Genomic DNA, 22,250 nt, shown 5'->3' with positions numbered 1-22,250 from the left:
AATGTCACATTTGTGTTCAAAGCAGCTTCTTTTGCACCCTGTGGCTAAAATAAAAAGCGTACAAAAATAAATAATAATTAGACTCTTATCTTCTTTTTATTTTACCTCTGTAAAGCATCTTTGAGCAACTGATAAAGCGCTTGATAAATAAAATGTATTATTATTATTATTCTAAAAAGCAATACAGGTAAAGCAAATGAGTTGCACTGGCTGGCGAAATATTTAGTTTGCATCTCATGCACCCACACATGATGCCCATGCAGAGTTGCAGATGGTTTGATGCTATTCCGCTGATTGACAGCTGGTGGTGGTACCATGCCAAGAAATGAAGCGATTTGCCAATTTAGGCCTGGAAGATGAAGACTGCTATCGAGCAAACATGGATGTAAACAATGTATAATTCAAAATCTTATATATATCAGTTTTGCTAATATTTCATCAGAAAGGAAATGCATTTAACATGTTAATTGTCTTTAAGGAAAACTATTCAATCTACAATACTGAATCTTTACAAACAATACTCAACAAGGAACCCATTCATTTTAACTATGCACAAATGAAAAAACTGACCGCCATATCAACTCAGACCCCCTTTTGAATGTAAACAACTGGCTAATAGCTGTATTAATTCACTGTAGCAGCTTCTGTAACACTGAAGGGATACAGTATGTATGAGTACTGAATAAAAAATAACCCCCTTGATAACACATGCGTTATTTCTACCTTCATCAATTCACTTGCATTCATCTCACTGAATCTCATTTAACACCTGCTGTTGGTAGGATCAACGGCATGTACAGCATTAAATGTCATGTAAATGTAATGCGCTTTGCAGCTAATCTACATTACACAATGTGAGTTGTGTGCTTTGGGGGAAAGCTACATCTCTCCTACTGAAAGTTGTCTTTCAGAATAGACTATAGGTGCACCTCAACGTCCCAATAAAGCAGCGGAGCCTCTTCATCAGATTGCAAAAGGTGATAATTACTGTGGCAAGAGAGATGACACGTCAAACAGACAATTGATCTATGCATTGGAAAATATGATCAGAAAATCTGACAAAGACTTTAGAAGTGCTAATTAGGCTGATTGATTCCATTGAAAAACATGTTTTAAAACAAAGAGCCAGTGTTTCACTGTGTAATCAACCGGAGACTGAGGCTGCCAGCTCACTACTTTTGCGAAGGGCATTTTTTGCTGAAAGCTTTGATGGTACAACGTCTGTTTTGTTTGGTGTGTGTGTGTGTGTGTGTGTGTGTGTGTGTGTGTGTGTGTGTGTGTGTGTGTGTGTGTGTGTGTGTGTGTGTGTGTGTGTGTGTGTGTGTGTGTGTGTGTGTGTGTGTGTGTGTGTGTGTGTGTGTGTGTGTGTGTGTGTGTGTGTGTGTGTGTGTGTGTGTGTGTGTGTGTGTGTGTGTGTGTGTGTGTGTGTGTGTGTGTGTGTGTGTGTGTGGATAAAGGAGAAGGGTGGTGGTTGTCAAACATTTCTCGTTTCTCTTTCTTTCTGTCCCTCTCTCTTTGGTCACAGCTTTCGTCTTTGCTACCATTTGAGGTTAAAATCAGCGTTGCCTTCGGCTCTAAGGGCAGAGTGAGTGGCAGGTCAGTGACAGGAAACAAATGTGAGCCTTCATCACACTGGGCATCCACATAAACATTTGGCAACCCCAGGGCCATGATCTGAATTGCTAATTCGTATAGGATGAGGACGACCAAGTACTTATTCTGATGGGGGGGGCGGGGGGAACTATGGGTGTCACAAAGTCCCCACCAATTTCCATTTACAAAGTCATCAATTCAGTGCGCTTTTCACTTCCCCCATCGCTCCCAGGCCGAATGAACAGTTTTACGTTTTCAACAACATTGATCAGGCTCAGAGCTACCGGGACTCGGGATATTAGAAGGAAAACTATCAGCTAGGCCTGGAGAAATGGCTCACTGCTGGGAGGCTTTGATTGACTTCCCATGGGGGGGAAACTGCCTTAGATCTACTTCGAGGGCTCTGTTGATATACTGGTCCACAATGCAGCTGAAAAAAACAGCAGGTGAGTGTGAGTAACGTTGAAGAACAGGAGAAACAAAAGGCCAACAGAGGAGAAGGTAGGATGTCTAGCCCACTCTGTGTGGGATGTAAAATACTTGTATGTTTTTCTATTTAGGGTGAAGTGGAAAGCTGCTTCAGTACGTGTTTAATTTTTGAGTGTAGGGCTCCAACATGAAAAGTAAAAACAATGCAGTTTAACATAAAAGTCTAGACTTTTGTCTGAAATCGTACGAACCGAGGTAAGGATCCTTATGTTATCAAAGTCTTACAAATCAAGTCTGACAATTGTATATAGAGAAAGGCCACAAACACATTCTCTGTACACATTACTGTTCCTAAACAGTTAACAAGACAACTCTTGGAAGTACATTGCGAAACACCACAGCTCAATGAGTTCTAGAGATATTTAGATTGACCTGTTCATATTCAGTATTTGACTCAATCTCTGTTCCTTACATTTACAGACGAGAAAAAAAACAATTGTGAGATAGGCAAGGAAAAGGAATGAACCTTTCTCAAATGGTATATTTATTGCCCGACCCATCAAGGCCACCATGCAGGCATCTGTGTTAGTTTATGTTCCTGTCTAGCTCCACACAGCCTTGAATGACGCTGGTGAATGTTGGGGGAGTGGAGGTGTAGTCAGGCTGGCAGTATCTTTGGGCTGTGAGTGCACCCAGAGTTCTGGCGCTCTGTTGGTGAGAGCTAATGGTACCTGTCAGTGTTCCTATATTGACGGCTGTTAATATGAGTCATAGATATAGGATGTCAGATTTAAATTGAACCGACTCAAACCATGATGATAGAGTGACTCACACTGTGCAGGAACTCACATTGTCTACAAATGTGTTAATGGTTTGTGTCTTGTCAGTAAATGATGTTGCTTCATTAGGCCAGTTTTAAATGTGTGCAACACAACAAATGCACCAGCTCATTTCCCTCATATTGGGTCTGAAGAAAATGTTCAATGCAATCAACAATGTGAGTGATTCCACACATCTTTCTTGGGCTGAGGCACCATCATGCTGTAAATCAGCCTATTTCCATTCTACGCCAGCTCCCTGATTCTAGACTAATGGCAAACGATCCCTTGTGGTGCAGCATCGTTTTCCATCTCACTGCCAATTTTACAGGACATCTTTCACATTCTGTCTCTTCTTTGACATTGTCCCCTTTGGGTTTCCATAGAAAGCAAGGAATACACAAAACATAGGTGGATCTTAATACTGTTTTCTGACCGGAATGCTTTGTGTGCACATTTGGACACACCAAGAGAGCATCGGACATTGTTTAATCATGTACATACACATTTTGGGGCACTAAACTGGGAAAACATATCTCCAAATAACTATGAACTCATTACAAGTAAGGATTACAGTGCTGTGGTGGGCCTCTTTATCAGTAGAGAACATGAATGTACCTGAATATGAAGTATAATGCCGTATTTAACGGTTTGCAAAAGGCATTTTAAGTATCTACATGCAACTGCTTGCATGCTACAGAGAACTAAACAGAACGCAAAAATAATCAAACAACCACTCCCTCACGCTCTAATCTCCATGACTTCCTGCAATATGGCTGATAAAGTCTATTAGAGTGAAATTAATATATCTGGACAAGACACATTTGGCCTCTCAAGTTAAGGCACACATCATCAGTAAGTTGACGGCAAAAATAATGTTCAGCCCACGTTCAGTCCAGTAAAAGACACAGAAAAGAGGCTCAGAGCATGATTCTGGACAAGAGATGGTGTTGGGGGAAAAGTCCATCCAGTCTCATGAGAATAGCTGAAATATGTATTTTACGCAGATGGAATGATGGGATTCTTACATTTTCTGCTTTGCAATATAAGCAGTGCAACATTTACATTAATTTACCACGAAGACTGAAGGAGCCTAGATCCTGTAGAATACAAAATAAGCTTCCTCCCAGTAGACTGCACTTTACATCAAACAGAGACCTGGTTAACATTCAAATCATGAGCCTCTTGGCTAGTTTTAAAAAAGAAATGTCAGGTCATTATAGATCGCAATTTTTGCCTGGGTGAAACGCATACATGAAACCTTTATTACCCAACAGGCAGAGCAGTAACAGAAGACACCTTCAGAATAAGTTCTTTCTTCTCCTGGTTTACTGGTCAGATCAGACTTCCCCCCCTCCCCCCCGGGTTGCTTTTACAAGTTGCTGGGCCTGTCATGTCAGGGTCACTGCCTAATCACATTAGGGCTTGATCAAAGTTGCAAGAGCAAGAGAGAGAGGGAGAGCAGGAGAACCTCATTTCTCACAGTGTGGGGATTAAACTTCCAGCAACATCTCAGGATCATCGGCACGGAGCCACGTCCCACAGGCCCCACAAAAGGCTTCAGATGAGTGGTGGGCGGCAGACAGGCTGTTGGACCTGTTGTAATCTGGAAGACAGAATACAGAGGGCAAATCCAGGCTCGGTGCACCGGGGCAAGATAGATGATCGGCCAGATGAAATATAAAATGAAATACAGGGAGTAAATCACTGATACGGATGTCTCTGAGGTGGGTGATCAAATGATCTTAACTTTCCAGCATAGGGAGACTGTTGGCGGGGTAGTTCCCAGACACACATATCAATTTTTCAAAGGAGGAGTTACCAGCTTTAAGAGCGTTTGAATCACATCCTACACTGCACGCAATAACCCAAATCCCCACATTTACAGCGTTACATACATTTTTTTAACATGCATTTCCCATGATTAAATGGAATACTGCAATATAATGTGGCTGGGAGATTAAAGTGGAATTCCCACCTTATAATAAATAATGGTAAACCTTGTTAGGATGCATTATTTAAATATTAATCAACATCCAACTTTCATTGTCATTAGGACACATATTGATATGTTTCATTTTAGAGAATGTAATAAGTTTCCTCGAATAGTTTATAGATTCAATTTACATTCTTTGTTTTGGACAAAGTGTCCTCTAAAAAACAAGCCCATTTTAATTCAATTCAAATACAGAATGAAAAACAGCTAACGGCTTATTTGTTGCATTTTTATCCGAAATGCTTAATTTTTAAGCAGAAAAGAGCAATTTTGACCAATTATGGCCCTCAAAACTCTAATTGTTGGATATATTACTGTCTGGTATTAATGATAGTAACATTTGAGTGCCTTTTTTTCTAACTCTTTGTCCCTGCTGGCCTCTGTTCACTGTCACATCAAAGAACGACAGTGTCTCTGAGAAGAAGAAGAAGAAGAAGAAGAAGAAGAAGAAGAAGAAGAAGAAGAAGAAGAAGAAGAAGAAGAAGAAGAAGAAGAAAAAGAAGAAGAAGAAGAAGATATACTTTATTAATCCCTTACAGGGAAATGTCTTTCCCCACTCTGTTGTGTTTACAGTACACACATTACACAAACAGGGGAGGATATACATGCAGTAGTAGCTTGCCATTATCCAGTCTTCACAAAGCTGTAGTATTTAAACTTCTGTTTCTGGGCTACTTGGAGAATTTCCAGCTTTTTGATTCCATTTACACTCAGTTTGAACATTTTCTCATTGCATTTAATTTAGAAACGTAATTACATGATATGCCATGATGGCCCTTTCCCTTTCATTTCGAATTAGGACAAGAATACGACGCAATGCTAACATCGTCTTTACTAATGCTAAAAGTGTAAACGAGCATCATCTCCGCAAGTGTGACGTATCAGCTTATAAAGTTACATAGTTGAAAAGGCGGCTGGCAACGTATCGCATTCTTATTTGACAAGGCAATTATATCCAAATCACTGCAGGGCCGATAACAAGGCATTCTCTGCTGGGCCTAAACACTATCAGAATCCAGGAATGGTTGTTAATGTTGGAGTTTTCTTTATCCAATCTTATTTAAGTCAGTGTGTGTTTGCTGGGTCAAATAAATCTGCCTGAGGCCTTCAGAATCAACAGTGTAGGCGCTTCTAGCTTAAAACAAATGGCAATGAAACTGTTACATTGACCTATCAGATTTTGAGTTGGCGACACCGGGGGCCATCTTGCAGGCGTTTTAAAGTCGTGTTTTCAACCCACAATGACAGACAGCGGAGGAGAAATTAATTTGGTGAATCTAGCAAACCTGTCGCAGCCCCTTTCAACTCACTAACTACGAGCGGTACCTTGGCTCACAGCCTCCGAGGAGTACTGTCCTGTGGGTAATGTCCACAGTAATGACTCTTACATGTCTAATATGTGTAATATGTAATAGTAAAGCGCTTTGAGAACCTGTAAAAGCACTCTAATAAAAAATGTAATGCATTATTATTATTACTGCAAACTGTATTGCTGGGAATGCCTGATATTCGCAACTGCTCTACTTGCTGTTTGTAGCCATATAGTTTTGCAAATTTGAATTGTCTAGCCACGGCAGCAGCGAGACACAAAAGCTAGGCTGGAAACTTACAAGCAATGGTGCTTTTGAAAAGTTTTGGGGAAGCCCGAGTGGATCTACGGCTTAACGAACAACTTTGCAGGGAAACGGAGCTCCAAAATGGTTTTTGCTATAGTAATACGACAGGAAAGACTCGACTTTCAGCATTAGCTTCCATGATGATTATTATTGGAACTGAAAACTCAATTGAACTGTTCTTGAGGAAAGAAAGGAGGATGGATTTTGTGTACAAATAATCAAACGTATTGGCGAGTAAAGGCTTTAATTACTTTTATGTAAATGTTTTAACATTTTATTAAGTAAATATTTATACTTTTGCTAGAGATGATGTGTGGGATGTGTATGTGGCGTAGCTATGAAAGGAGACTTGTTGAATTGTGTTATTTGGGTTTCTTGCTTAGTAACGGCATTCATTTTCGCTACATTAGATACCTGTCTGTGATGCTACAACCTGTTATACTGTGTTTCTTTATAATATGAATGGTTTCTATAGTCATGACAACCTAAAGATGGTATAAAGCGATGGATAATTCAAGTAGGAGACTACTGAAGGCCTAGGTGGGAAATGCACGGCACGCTACTGATCCACATTGACGCTCCTTTGAGAGTGTTTCTACCAAAACAATAAAGGCTGCTTTATCTTCACGGTTTGCACAAATGATGTGCCACCGAGTGGACAACCGGACAATGTTGACAACCATCAACAGAATCTGATTAATATCCTAAAGTAGGATTTCCCATACAGGGAATTTGTGCAGAGACAAGAAACATAAATAAATAATTGCAAAGTTTAACAATGAAACTATTACAAAAAAATTATATATCTCTTGGCAAGAATGCCTGATAGGTCCTCAGTATTAAACAAATATATATATAATCATGTAAAGAGAATATCGCCCAATGAAATGTGCGTTAATGTCAAGCATATAGACAGATGTGAAAATGTAAATGTATTGTGGGACCAAGATCCAAGATGAGAACAGCAAACTCTTTTCAGGGTGTTACTACTATAAGTGACAATGAGACAATAGTTAACGAATTCTGGTCATAATTCACATTACTAATAGGGTTAATTTATTTGACGGGTCTCACGGCAGACAATAAAATAGGGCATTAGCTAAGAAAGAAAACGCCTATTTGTGGAAAACCAGTGATTGGTTGTACTCCTTAAATACATGAAGAACAATGTTGTTACTTCTTAATTGTGAAAAATGTACAATATTTTAGATCTAGATACCTCTGTCTGTGCTACTGACGTGTATAGTCCATTTGCAGCCTCCTTTAATACCAACCATTTCTTTGTGAGCTCTCTTGTGACACCCTAGAAGATGAATAAAGCCACAGAGCACATTGAAGTGCAGCAAAATCTTCTATCAGTCACCAAAATAAAGCTTGTTTTGACTTCACCCCGCAGGTGCATGAGGTGCCGGTGATGCAGGACGACAGGTCACCAAAGCTGTCCAATCAATGAGTTACCTGCCAGTCCATGTGACTACATGTTTACCCCACTTGGTGTCTAATACGTCAGTGAACCAAGAATGGACAAGAACTCAAGGACATCAATGATTTATTTGTAGTCTTTTCTTGGAGACTAAAGGATCGAAACACTAGTAAAATGCAAGTCACAGTCGCTGCTCCTTGTACTGAAGGCAGAATAAGTGAGATACTGAGTATACTTAGATGTTCCTTTTAAAACAACTTAATCAAGGTTTAGTATGTCCCAGTTTTTTTACACACTTTAGCAAAATGTTAAAAGATAATGTAAAAATTAGTTTTACAACTTTAATGATTCCAAATTGTAATTATTTTGTCACTGTTCAAATTATATTTAGCTTATATGTCAGTTTAATGATGCAACAAATGGTTTTATCAATACACGCCATGGTGCACCAACCCTAGTCCATCACTGTGGTTTTTTGTGATTTATTTTTGTGTCAATGTCTTTTTGTATCAGATTCACAAACCTTTCAGGGAGTGTTCACTATGTTCCTGAGAAGAAAAAGAAAACCTTTCTAACCTATCAGCAGGAAGAGAGGCCCAATATTTCTTGCTGTGAAATCTACTTGAGAATCATTTCACTAAATCCAACTATCCGAAAGCCACCTGTTCAGCCAGCCATTGAGTGCTACTGTGTGGATGGTTAATTAAATAATGTAATCTCTAGTTTAACCCTTATTATACTGTGGTCTTACTGCTATTATCAGCTCAGAAACATTACAAGAGAAATAACTCAGTAATACAACTAATCCACATGCAGAACCCAACTCTATTTTAAAAAGCCTCTGAACGTGTAGTTTGACATTTTATGAAAATTAATAAATGTTTTTGCTGATAAGAGACGGTATTCTTGGCAGGTAATTTTTTAGTTTACAGCCCTTGGCAGTGAGTTAAAAAAGTTAATTTCAGACTCCTGCCTACATGTCTCAATGACAGGGCAGAGCAGGCAGTTTAACATCATAAAAATTCACAGTATGATTTCTTGCTCTGCATATGGTGACATGAAGATTTTCATGATAGCGCTGCGCCCTAACAAGAAACATTCCCAGGCAGTCAGTCAGAAAGATATTATGGTATAATCAACAGCCGAAACTAAAGAGAAAAGTGTCATTTCAATCGACATCCAGACTTCAGACTCCTTTTAGATCAGTTATTTGAGGGAATGTAATATAACCTTAGATAAGGAAATCTATGTTTCACAATTCCAATGGGAATACTTTGTTCCATGCAAGCCTTTAACATTTACCCTAGCCATTGAATTGTGCAAAGGGCTGTTTGTACGGCTAAATTGAGGGGATGCTGTGGGAAAGTCGGGGCTGTCCAGGCAATCCAGGTGTCTCATATTTCATTCATATCTGTCAGTTATAGTCCATCACACAAAGACATCAAAGAAATCAGAGTGGATATAAAGGTTGTTTTGCTTGGTATTGTGGAGTCATGCAGGAAGAACAACCTGACATCCAAGTTTTATCTTAATAAATAGATGCTCCAAAAGGGACCGCAATGTTTACTGCAGGCTGACAATCTGAATATCTAAAATCTTCAGAATCTCTGTGAATTAGGCTTTGAATTTGTCTCCTGCAGGCGGATTAGTACCACTGTCTTTTGGGCTCTTGTCCTTTGTAGTTTACTGCTCTGCTGAACGTGTTTACTTATCCGAGTGGAGGACAATCAAGGGGAAATTGCATGTTCATGGCGCAGATAACACAGCCTGGACACCAGCAGGAGACACTTTTGGGAGGCCAATTTATCTTGGGTGCAAACTGTCACCAAGTTTTTCAGCGTGAGTATTCTCTAGATTACACTGTCTTCCCCGGCTGTACGGATTTCAGCAATAATCTGCAATTTTTCCTCTGTAAACTTGTCCATAGCTTTGACCAACGTCTCTGCCACGACTTTCTGTAATGATGCAGCTGGTTTAATGCCTTACAACAAGCTCACAGTGCCCACAAAAGGAGGGCTTTCCAATACAAAATGAGGCTGTATTTATAAAATGAACTCCCCAGAGGAGGCACAAACCTAAATCTCCAGCACATACAGAGAAAGGACCTCAAACGTTCCCTCTTTTGCTTGGCTTCGCACCCTTTTGTCCACAAACCACCAGCGCAAGTAGTGTCTAATGAGATGCTAATCCTGGCATCTTACGTTGGTGTTCGGAGGGGTGAGGGTTTTATTTATTCAGTGGCATCTACTCTGTATACAGGCAATGTCTGTTGAGATCAGGCCATAGTTCTGCAAAACCTGCATTAGAAATAGGCACGGTTAAAGGTGACCTCTTCTGAGTATCATCGTAAGCTCCGTGAGGATCAGCTCTGATTCATTTTTAACAATGTAACAGAAGAGTCCAATTCTTTAGAGGCGTACTAAAGAGAACCGGATTTCCTGTAGATATATTTAAAAGGCTATTTGAAGAGTCGTATCAAAGTTCATTATCATACTAAGCATTAACTGTGATGTGTCAAACTTTTCAAAGCTCTCACCATTTCTTTTTATAGATGTTTTCCTAGGGAGACAGATGTCACGCCATAGGGCAGAACAGCTGACTTACTTGCAAGCTGAGTCATTCAGCAAGTAAATGAAGCAAATAATGGCTTGATTTGGAACACTTGAGCAGCGAACGGCAGGTGGAAACAAGGGGGGAGACTCTAATTCTGCTCTCAAGCCAGCTGGTCCTGAAGCAGGGCTGCAGCCAATCTCACTGACCGCTCTGTTTCCCACTGAGCTGCTTCAGCCGGAGGAACTGTGCCAAGAGGTGTGGCGGCTCTCTTCAAATCACCTTTCTGCAGGCTTTACAAGGCTCTCTCCGGTTATAATCGCAACATAATCATGCCCACTACATCTATTGATCTGTTCACAGCACACTTCCACTGGAGCGGCCAAATGGTGTCCTCAGGCGAAGCTCTTGCCAAGAGAGATATGATGACACCAATTAGATTACACTGATATTCAAATACACAATGGATTTATGGCCGGACTCAGACTTACTTGGCTTACGTTGGGGCTCTGTAATTTATCCAGTTGTCGCTTTGTCCCAAGACTCCCTCAATGTCATGCTAATTAATTATTTATCATTACCTAAACTCACTAATTAACTGTCAGTTTAAGGGCATGCTTTATGGAAGACATATTCAATCTGTCTCTGGGGATCTCTTTCATCTTAGTATACATACCATTTATTTATTAATATCCTGCTAATTCTTTTTTAGAGGAGACAAAGTGAAGGTCAGAGAGGAAGAAAAAAGCGCAGTGATTTGTGAGTGGAGCCAACTGACATTTATCCCTTCCTTTGGACTTTCAAGATCTGTTTAGAAAGATGCCAGTACCTCCTTTGCTTTTTCTCAAAGTGAATGCCAAGGACAGGGCGTAAACAGCGATGCCATACCTCATTACTGGTCATATTTATTCTAAAGGAGATGCCCTTATCACAGTGTTTATAATTAAATGGATGAGACCGCAATATTGAAAAGATCTGTCATTTTCTCACTCTTGGATCCTGGGGGGAGGGGGGTTGCTGAAAGGATGAGTTAGTCGTCTGTTCCAGCCATGATGCATGGTATATGCTTTTCATCTTGTGGTAAGATCAGACAATCACTTTTTGAGTCCGTCTAATTATAGCAGCCTCCCATGACTTGGCATTAAACTACAGAAGCACGCAGACATCTGGTATTCAAATAATTGGTACACTTAGAAAGGGTCCGTGGCATTTTACAGATGTTCCTGTGTCAGGACACCCATTAGCTGCTTCTGAGATGACACCCGGAGTGCAAAAAACTGGAACTAGGAAATCAAACCTCCCAACTTTCAATTCTCAGACATTAAGGGCACCTTGACACTGACGTTTTTTTTATTTTCTAAAACGCATCACTATGAGGTGTTCTGTTAGTATACTGGTTGCTACTGTAAAGGTAAGTGTTGTATGTATTGTTCCGATGTTAAGGGCACCTTAAATGTTATTCCACAAAAGATGTAGAAATGTAACATAAAAAACAACCAACAAAAATAAAAAGACACTAAAGTGGAATCTGAGTCTTCTGTCTTGATGCAACCCTTATAACAGGACTGTTGGCGTTACCTACAATACCATGAGAGGACTTTTCTCAGCATGTAGATATACTGTATTTCATAGTGCAACACATGTTGGTACTGTAACGCTCAGTGTTATATTTACACATGAACACTGACTACAGTCGCCTTTACCGCAAAGTACAATCAGCAATTTATGTTAAACTGACCAAAACAAACTGTAGTGTGCACTAGAATATCACCTGGAAATAACACAGTGATCAATAACGAAGCTCCAAGATATGATTAAATAAAGGTTCTTACTATTCTATGTCAATGATGCTTTAACCCAATGTGTCTCATAAATATAAGCATTTTATATGGTCTAAGGAAAATCTAGGACAGTGGGCTATTAATGGCCAAGGGACTCCTCTCCTGGGGCAACAGTGTTAATCGGAGCAATAGGTCTCCTTCCTGTTGGATCAATGTCAGCACAAATTTCAGATTGCTTTCCTGATGTGCGCCAAGTTATCTGTGATTCAACTTTAATAGGTTATTGAACGGAGGCAGCATTTAGGGAGCAGGGCCGTATTTCACATTATTGACAATCAAACGCACACAACTTTCTCATTAGCATGCATTAGGAAAACACGGAATTAATCTTGACAACACCATTGGGGAACATGACCAGAGTTACACGCTTGTTTAAACAAACACGCCTAACAGTGGCTCGGTGTCACGTGAGGAGGGGACGCAAGGATGAACGTAGGTAAATACAGCCTGACAGACGTCAAACACTGGACACAAAGCCGCTGTGCTAACTGAAGGAGAAGCAAGCATACTGTACATGAAGAGAAAGAAAAGGGATGAGCAGAGACAAGTGTATTTTTGCATACAAATAAATCATTTAAATATCGCATAATACATGAATAATGATAAAGCAATCCACAATACATTTAAATGTTGCAAGACCTTAGTGCACCTTGGTTTCCCTCACTGTCATTTTGGATGAAATCATTGTTTTCAGCATGAATGCTTCCTTAAAGTTTTGTATTGCATAAAGGTAGTATCTCTTTTATGCAGCTCAAAAAAGGTATTTGTCATTAACCTGACCAACAAATTGGCTTCAAAGCGAAAGAATACCGTGTAATGGATATTTATCCATTTTCATTTTCTTTACAATTACACTAAAAACACATAGATATGCATTAGAAGCTATATGCAAATGCTACGTCCAAACGATGGGATTCATGTTGGACGTGATTCCCCCGCTTTGAACAAGCTCGTTACACTGTAATGCATTTGCTCTGACAATTCCTAACCGAAATGCAGCGCTTGGATGACAAAATGATTGGTGGCAATTCAAACTGGCTGTGCTAAATCACATGACATTTCGCTCCACATGAAGGTCAAGTGTTCTGTCAACATGGACAGAGCCTGACGACAAAGCTGCCAACATCAGGTGAAAGACATGTTACCCAAACAAGACAAGGACCTAAGATATCTGAGTTTACGAAGGGAGGTTATTGAACTGTATTCTTGTAAAAAGGTAAATTCAAACTTTAGAGAGTTTTCATTGATCATGGCAGCATTGGATAGGTTTTCTTGTCTCATCCAATTCAAATGATGCCATCTTATTTTACAGTCCCAATGTGTGCATTTGAAGTAGCCAACAGCACTGAATGACTAAGATATTAAATCTGGCTTCTCTATATCAAATTACAATTATTAGCCTGAAGTTTTGCCTCTGCACTTCGTCTGGCAGGACCTGTAGCTCACGGTCTGAAAATGTAATTTTTCTTTCTATTTCTTTCTGCCATTGTTCTGCCTATTGTGGTTTTGGCTTCATCTACAACCGTGCAGTTGCCCTTGAAGAGCGGTGCTGTAAAGGCAACCTATATAAGCTGAAAATGTTAAATCTGCCATGTTGTAGGGAGTGTAAAACATAATCCGGTTCCCTCCGCAGCAATGGCCTCAATGATGGCCAGTGAGAGCTACTGACATTAGGAGGGCAATAACTTGAATTATTCAGCATTTCCTATCGTAGCATATTGTTCCATAAGCTTGGCGTACATTAAGTAATATAGAACGTCAGAGATTTTTTGTCGTTATGAACATTACACAGGAGGAAAACATTTGTTTTCTCTATTACTGCTGACCCTGCCTTGAAGCCATTGGACAAGTCATTGCATGCATTTCCCTAGAGAAGGTATGCTAAATGTAATCATACAGGAAGGCTTTTACACCACAAAGCAATATAGATTTTGACAAAATATCACACCTGTCATGACACCTTAGCATGGCTGTAGCTAACAGTATTCAGAGAAATCATGTGCATTATGTGCAGTGTGTGTGGTAACACGCTAGCAAAAGCAGCAACAGGCACAGGCGAGTGTGTGATATAAGACATAATTCAGAATAAGGGCCAAGTGTCCAGCCAAGCGGACAGACGAGGCCATCATGTTCAGACTGTGCCAGGGGTAAATATTCACTTTGACATTTGTGCTGTATGCTATTTCCGATACGCTATTTCGGCTGAATCGGAGCCGACTGACATTTTCATCCTAGTAATGCTTGCCATGATTCTACATTTCAAAAGTATTTAAAATATCAAATGAACACAGTGAGTAGGAACATCAAACAATATATTGTAAGTTGTTTATTGAGTGGTCATCTAATACCCTTTCTAATAGTTTTAACCTAGGAGATGATTTCAGATTTCTGAGCTTTTGACCATGTCTATTTTAATTTATCAGATTTTTTTTATGGCAATTTATTTACTTTAGTTTTAACCTCAATATGGAATTAAGTTAGAAAATACTTTTACATCAATCTGAATAATAACATTGGTTCAAGCTTGGCTCAGTTTATTTTTTGAAGTTTCACAAATTCTGGGAGACATTCCTGATTTAAAACAAAGTCACCACAGCTGTTTCTCTCTCTTGTTTCCTGCCAACCACAGCATCTTTATTGAAGCATGACGTTAAACTGTTGGCTAACTGCTTTTAGCTTTTTCCAGCTAGCTCTAGTTTTGTTGGCCATCCTTCTGGCATTTCTCTTGTTGAAATGTTTAAAACCCAACTTGTGACAGTTGAGGTACGTTTTGAGATTGTGTTGGTTTTATACTTTAGTTAAAATTCACAAAGGGCTACCAGAAGACGTTAAGTGCTTAGCCTTGATACATTCTGGTATGAACTCAAGTTGATCCAAAACTCTACTCTTTGTTTTGGACCATTTCATTTGGTGGCTTAAGACCATGGTATCAAATATGAGCTCCTCCTGTGAGTAATGCGAAACATATTCAATAGTTTTACAATGCAGTCAACCATGGGCATTTCAAATAAAGAAAATTAACAGATGAGAAAGTAAAAAGATTTTGTATTGAAACAGTCAATTTCACTACTGTAGCATTTCAGTTTTCATCATCACGTTCAAATGGCTGTATTTTATTTTACAAAATGTGTATCTAAATGTTGTTGGTTTTCCTTTACAAAAATAACACAATTGCATTTAATACAATTACACTATGGTGTCTCTATTTTTTTGTCCACCTTCTGCATGAACTATATCTGGCAAAGTAATTAAAGTGCACGAGCGAGGGGAATGAAGAAGCACGAACCCATTATGTGGCTGTGGACTAAAAGCAAGCTTGGTTAATTTTTCAGAGGAATTTCCACTAATGTATTCAGAGGCTGGGAAACATGACAAAATAAAAGCTCGCATCGGCAGCTAAGAGAAAAAGTGTGCATCTAAAGTGTGAGCGGCTGAAGGCTTTTATAATCATATAGTGAAGGCCGAATGCTATTCATCACAAATGTAAATAAAAAAATGTGTGCAGAAGCGCAATGCTTTATTAATTAAAAGGGAGTTTAGGTCTACTATATTTAAAAAACTAAAGGAATACTCGCTACTCAAATAATGTATTAGTTTCATTTAAAGGGTGATCACAGTATTTTCCTATATACAGTGATAATGTTTATGAGTTATTTTTTAATTATCCTGGGGAAAGGGGGCGTTATTGTTGACAGTGCTGTGAGTCGGGTTTAGATGGATTTGTTTTATAGGGTCACTAAGAAAAACGACTTGAAAATGCCAAAAGAATTTATTGGCCCTGTTAATGTGGAGGACATTCAATATGTAAATCAAGAAGAAAAAAAGGACCTCGCGTCCATGTGATGGCCCCCTCGACCCTGCAACATGTAGACACACACTTTTCATTTGCGAGAACTAATTTAAATTCAGTCATCTCTGAGTTTGTTAAATTTCTGAGTAATCTAATCATGCCCAAGGGTGCAATCTCCATCAAAATTCACTCTTGCTCTTTATAAAGTGGACTTTTAATTCAGAATGTGCGGTACTACAACAGAAAAACCTCTATTTTGACTTTTGGATTGACTCTAAATTTGATTTCACTTTATCAAAACGCTCAATCCTCCCCATCCTCCACGCGGGAAAAGCTGTGAGTCATCTCGTGTTGCTCGATCATTTCTGCGCCCTTTTATTGATTGATTTGGGCTGGATATAAGCTAAAACAAACAAATATCTTGTTCCAAAGATCAAATTCTTCCCCCAACTCGCAGCATTAACAAATGCAGCTGAGACTTGGCCCAAAACACAGGCACAAGATAATTAGTCACACCGAGCTTGGAGTAGGAAGGGCAGGGAAGCAATCTGACTGAAGGATGTATCGATCCTGCAGAGAGGGAGGGGCGCACAGTCAGGAGTCATGATCAATCTTACGAGCCCACTCTCTCAATCCGTGATGAAACCTGCGTGTGTTGAACAGGGAAGTGTTCTATCTGCAGTCTAAATACACATGTTTGTGTGTGTGTGTGTGTGTGTGTGTGTATGTGTGTGTGTGTGTGTGTGAAGCCACATTAACACTCCCAACAGCTCGGTGTATGACTTGTCAGAACGAGACAAATGTCTGTGTGAGTAAAAGACTCCCAGGGGTTAGAGGAGTGGGGGGGGGGGGGGGGGGGGGTTTCGAGGTACCACAACATCGGAAGCCTTTATCGTCGCGTTAAAAGCCATCCCTGAGCCGGAGATTTCTCCCCCCATCAAACCGAGCGCTCCAAACCGTGGGCTTTTAAAACCAGGCCAGGGAGTGATCGAAGAGGTAAATCTCCCCAAATGTAAACTGTTTGCATATTGGTGTTATCCAGTGACTGGTCACAGGTGGGTTTCATCTGATTAGACAGTGGTGATGCATATCAGGAGGTGCAGTCGACCAATTGCACCGTAATTCATCTTCCTCTGAGAGGAGGAGGAGGAGGAGGAGCAGTGCAGCGGGAATATGGTGGGTTGAAAAAGCAGGATCAATTTTCATTTATTTGTTTTTGCATTTTGAGAGAAAATAAATAGAAAAAGAGTGTGTATTTGTTTTTTGGGTTGTGGGGATGTAATAACGGCCTCCAAGGTTGGGTGTGTGGATCCGATATATCACAGCATGCTAAGCTGCGGGGACACCCACAGCGGCGGAACTGTAGACGGCTAATTGACAGGCTGTTGGAGCCGGAGTCGGTCGAGATAGTGGGTCACTTTCACGCTCCCACTCCTTGCTCTCCACCAGGGGGAAGGCGGGAAGCTAGGTGAGCGTCTGCGTGGGTGTACTAAGTTAAGGGGTGTGTGCAGATGTTAGACCCAGCCGGGAAGTGCGTGTCAATCTCACAGTAGAGAGCACATGTTCACACAGAAGCACAAACACATATATGATCCCCAGGCTTTGGATCAGGATGCACAGACAACACCAACAGGATGTTCTTCTCGTCGTTACGGGGGCAATCAAACTCAAGTATCTATCCACAGATGCTCTGAAACCACACACCGAGGAGCGGAACGACAAGTGGTGTGACCTTCAGCACCGTAGGAAAATGTTAAAACTTGTTGCGCAATAAAAATGTGGGGTTGTACCAGACATGTTTTACATTTAGTGATTTATCTCTTTATGATTGCACCTCAAAGTCCTAAAATGTACATTGCAGGTAGACATGATTCACACACACCACACTGCGCTGCTCTCCTCATACTCATTATTCTAGGTTTAAGCTTAATGGTGGCCACAGCTTTTGTATTAATTTTCCTAATCAGGCTGCAAATATGTTCCTTTGTGCTTTTCTTTTTTTCCAATCAACCACACAAGGGCAGTGCACTTATTGAGATCAACTCACAATGATGTCTCTTGTGTGCCATTTGTTCACAGTATTGATTTACATGTATGTGGTTTAAGATTTCATCCAGGTGTGAAGGATAGGACAAACGAGGGGGGTGATCATCATCTATGGCTTAGACTATTAAACTTTCAATTATCTATAAACACACAATAGGGGCTTCCGTCAGTGTAATGACAGATTGCAGGTTGAGTGCTCCTCAGCGCTGTCCCGTTAACCCAGGTTTTTATAGCTCACCTCGGATGCCACCCTTATAGCTGTTTAGTTATCCCCATGAATATATGCAGAAGGAATCTGTCCTTGCTGAGAGCAAAATCTGATAATGCAGCAGCAAACACAGCCGAGCGTCGGAGCAAACCAATTCAAGCGCTGTTTAAAAAAAGCCAAAGGGCTCGCTGCTCATCTCTGCGACAGCACAACACAATAGATGAACAATTATTCAGAGTTAGACTGGAAGAGAAATAATCTATTTATTCATGGCTTGTTGAATCAGCTTTATCTTCTGTGATTAATCCAAGTCAATAATGTAATCTTTAATTATAAAGAATGGCCTTATTACATACGTCAAATAATCACGCCGGTCCACGATGCTGGGAAGGGGAAAACAAATTCCTCTGCTATGTGATTATGTATTTTCTTGCCATAAATTAGAGCAGCAAGACAATTTTGTTCGCGCCCTGAGACTTGTATTTATTTAAATCTTCTGAGCAGTGAATGCAGAGAAGCCAATTAATGATTTTCTGCAATAAACTAATAACCTGAAATGGAGGGAAACATATTCACACCATAGATGTTTTTTACTGTTGAAGTATTTTAGAGCACACATCTGGGACAGTAAGTTTTGCATTTACGATAAACTAAATTTTAGGCGCTGACTTTAAATTATTGGGGAATAAAAGACTATTCCACTACACTAGTCTCTTTACAGTAGAAGCTTAAATGTCAGAAAATATTTCAATTATAATTCATCATGCAATTTTCCAGAGAGACCCCTATCCAAGTAGTTATTGTCAAAATGAAACATCTGGAGCTGCGAGAATGATCAATCGGATAAAAAACAAATTACAATAAGCCGAGTCCAGAAGGAGGGCCCCATGAGAGGACAAATAACGACCGATGCGTGTGGGAGACTTTCATATGTGCGTGCATGTGGCTCTTTTCTTGCATTTGATTAATGGCACACCACCTGTAATAATGGCTTTCCTTGCTGCAACAATGGCCGATTTGTAGAAATAAAATACACACTAACACGAGCAATGCGTGTGACTTTGTTATTTTAGATTCTGCTTTCCTGCCCAATCCCACAGATCCCAGACATTTCTCCCCATGCACTCCCAGTTTTGTCCTCCACCAGGACTCGGACTAAGTGATTTGTCATGCGTGGAGGCAGCAAGTAGACTGAAACAAATCTAACTGACAGTCCCCGAAAAATGCAGATCACATAGCCGACAGAGAGGAAACTGCAGCTTGGGAACTTTCAACAGGATCTTAATCTGTGAGGAAGTCACCCGGTGTCCAAAGAGAGCTACACATCGCATCACAGACTGACAGGGGACAGACATTTCCTGGATGTGAGAATTGTCTGCTAATTAATGTACTCTGGGAGGAATGAGCGCCAAAGTGTCAGACGACATCGCCGTCAAATGTGCTCCAAGCACATTTTAAACTTTTAGAGCCATGTCGTTGTTCAGACTGAATTTATTCAAACTTTTTAGCTCCTCCGAGCTGACATTTTCTTTTGTCGGATAGTACAAATGAGAAATCCTTTTGTTACATCACAGGAAATGTTGCGTCTCCATGTGAAGGGCTGCCGTTAAGACAAGAAGGAAAAAATAAATACGCTGTTAGAGAGACCAAATGAGAATAATGTTATTATTTCTTTGGTGTAATTTGGCACCCCTGTGATAAAACAGAATCTTAAGGTCTCAGGAAGGTGAGCGAATCAATGCTCAACATACCCTATTAAGACTTGACACCCGCACTTTATCATCACTAAAGCAATTGCATATTCTTTTTCCTGCAGGAGGGATGGGGAAATCCATCTCCTGCAAGGACAGTGCCTTTAATAAATAGTGCACAGAACACAGGCACAAACTCTCCCTCTTTCACCTGACCCCCCCGCCCCCCCTTTCTTCCTCTTTCTCCATCTCACACACGGAAATTGTTTTATTCCTTTTAGTCAATCTTGCTAATGCAAAAATCATGTATGTCTGTCTTTAAATATTTAATCATAACAGCAGCAAGATTGAAATACAACGTTGAAGAAGCATTACTCCTTCCACCCTGAAAGGTACAAGAGAGAGAGAGAGAGAGAGAGAGAAAGAGAGAGAGAGAGAGAGAGAAAGAGAGAGAGAGAGAGGGGGGGCGAGGCAGCTGCTCTGCAATGTCAGAAAGAGAGAGTGGTAGCGACAGGGGGAGATGGAAAAGCGGGGATGAAGGGACCCGTTTTTTTCCATTACTATTTTGTTGCCACGCACTCCCAGCTACCGGAGTTGGAGGCAGCATTAAGGCACAGTTTGCCTTGGAAAAGTATACAACCACATACGACAGCTCTCAGTTTCTCTTCTCCGGGAGCAGCCTTTGTTCTTTTGACAGAACAGGCTCACGGAACACAACACACGGCTGGAGAGAAGCACTGTTGCTGCCTGGAACTTAGTGAGAAGAAACACAGCTCCATGACTGAGCCAAAGTGATGAATCTTGCATGCAGAAATGTATCGTGGGAACCACATGGCCCCTGGAGAGGAGCACGCCGCACGCACAAAGAGAATTTAAATTCCTCTCGCCTTCAAGTACTCATTTCGTCTTCATGTTTATTGGTAGTTTTGTATGAACAAGAGAAGTCTAGTAAAGTTACATTTGTACGATTCCCCAGAATGTATCGATGTGTATTTTACTTTACTTATTTATTACAAAAAGTTTTGATGAAACCAATAAATGGTGATGAAGCCTTTAATATGATAAGAGTCTGGCATAGGCTTAACTTTGAGAAACTTTTTCACTCACCACAGAGAAGTCCTCCGCAGAGCAGTTCTGTCCACTGAAGTTGCAGCTCTTGAGCATCTCATCTAACTGATGTCCTGTCCTGTTGAAGATGTCCTGCATGTCAGGGGCAGGATACATTAAATCATGGGGTTTGTGGCCATCCTTGTTTTTAGGGGGCAGCCCCGTCAAGTTAGCCAGGTGGTAGATGTCAGCGTCAGAGAGTGCGGAGAAGCGGAAGCGGTTGATGTTGCAGATGGTCACGGCGGGGAAAACCATCTCCGGGGTCGCTTCTTCATTCAAAGACGTGATGTGAGGGTGCTCCAGGTAAGAGATGGCACACTTGGCAGCGTGGTATAGAAAAAGCGCCAGGGAAGTCAAAAAGGCGAGAGCCCAGAGAGTCTGCCGGATGCCCAGGCGACCAGAGACAAAGATGTGATTAATCCCATGGAGAGAGCTGGAGTTGGCAAACCCAGCCAAGTCCTTAACCGGAGGTGTGCAGCTCTCCTCGATCAGGCTTTCCTTGTCCCCATCCTGCTTGTTTTTCTGCTTCTCATCCTCTTCTGCAAATTTGATTTTGCAAACAAATTCGATAGGCATGGGGGCAGCCAGGTCTGCGTTTAGGGTTTTGTTTTTGATGGCAGCTTTCAGCCCTGAACCACTTCCCTCCTACTTCCTGGGCTTTTGTCCTCTGAGCAGGGAACAACTCCAGAAAGAAGAGGAAAAGAGAGGAGAGAGTTTGCTGCTGCTGCTGCTGCTGCCTCTGCTGTGTCTGATAGTGCTGCTGCTTCTGCCGCCGCGGCTCCTAGTGACTCGAGCGCTGATGTTGCTGCTGCTGTTGCTGCTGCTGCTGCTGCTGTGCTGCTACTGCTCTGACTGCTTGTCTCACTACTTGATCAGCTCACACAGTCTCGCTTATCAGCAGTAATACAGCTGTCAAATAAAAAAAACACCCTTGCACACTGCAAGACCCATAGATGAAAATGCAGCGTTTTCGGTCGGACTAAAATAGGCACAGGGTACTTAATAATTCATGAGAAGGTAACATTGTGATTATTTCCTCCTCACTGGCGCGAGTCGTAACTTCCCCCGGTCATCCCAGCGCTTCCCGCTGACTGCCCCCCCCCCCCCCCCCGCCTCCTGCATAATCCACTTGTTTGGACGCC

General features: G+C 40.9%; 1 protein-coding gene across 4 annotated transcripts in view; it reads right to left on the bottom strand.

Annotated features, from left to right (window-relative positions):
• asic4a (acid-sensing (proton-gated) ion channel family member 4a) overlaps positions 1-22,025 on the bottom strand; it is a 91,399-nt gene extending 69,374 nt beyond the window's left edge. For all 4 annotated transcript variants that reach the window (XM_079666337.1, XM_079666338.1, XM_079666339.1 and 1 more), the window contains exon 1: positions 21,109-22,025. In XM_079666337.1, the coding sequence (XP_079522463.1) occupies positions 21,109-21,684 (576 nt within the window). In that variant the 5' untranslated portion in view covers positions 21,685-22,025. The remainder of the gene's footprint in view (positions 1-21,108) is intronic.
• Between the last annotated feature and the right edge of the window lie 225 nt (positions 22,026-22,250).

The sequence above is a fragment of the Notothenia rossii genome (assembly GCF_949606895.1).
Source record: "Notothenia rossii genome assembly, chromosome: 2".
Classification (NCBI taxonomy): domain Eukaryota; kingdom Metazoa; phylum Chordata; class Actinopteri; order Perciformes; family Nototheniidae; genus Notothenia; species Notothenia rossii.
Note: the sequence above shows the minus strand (reverse complement) of the source record. Positions and strands in the feature narration are given on the sequence as shown.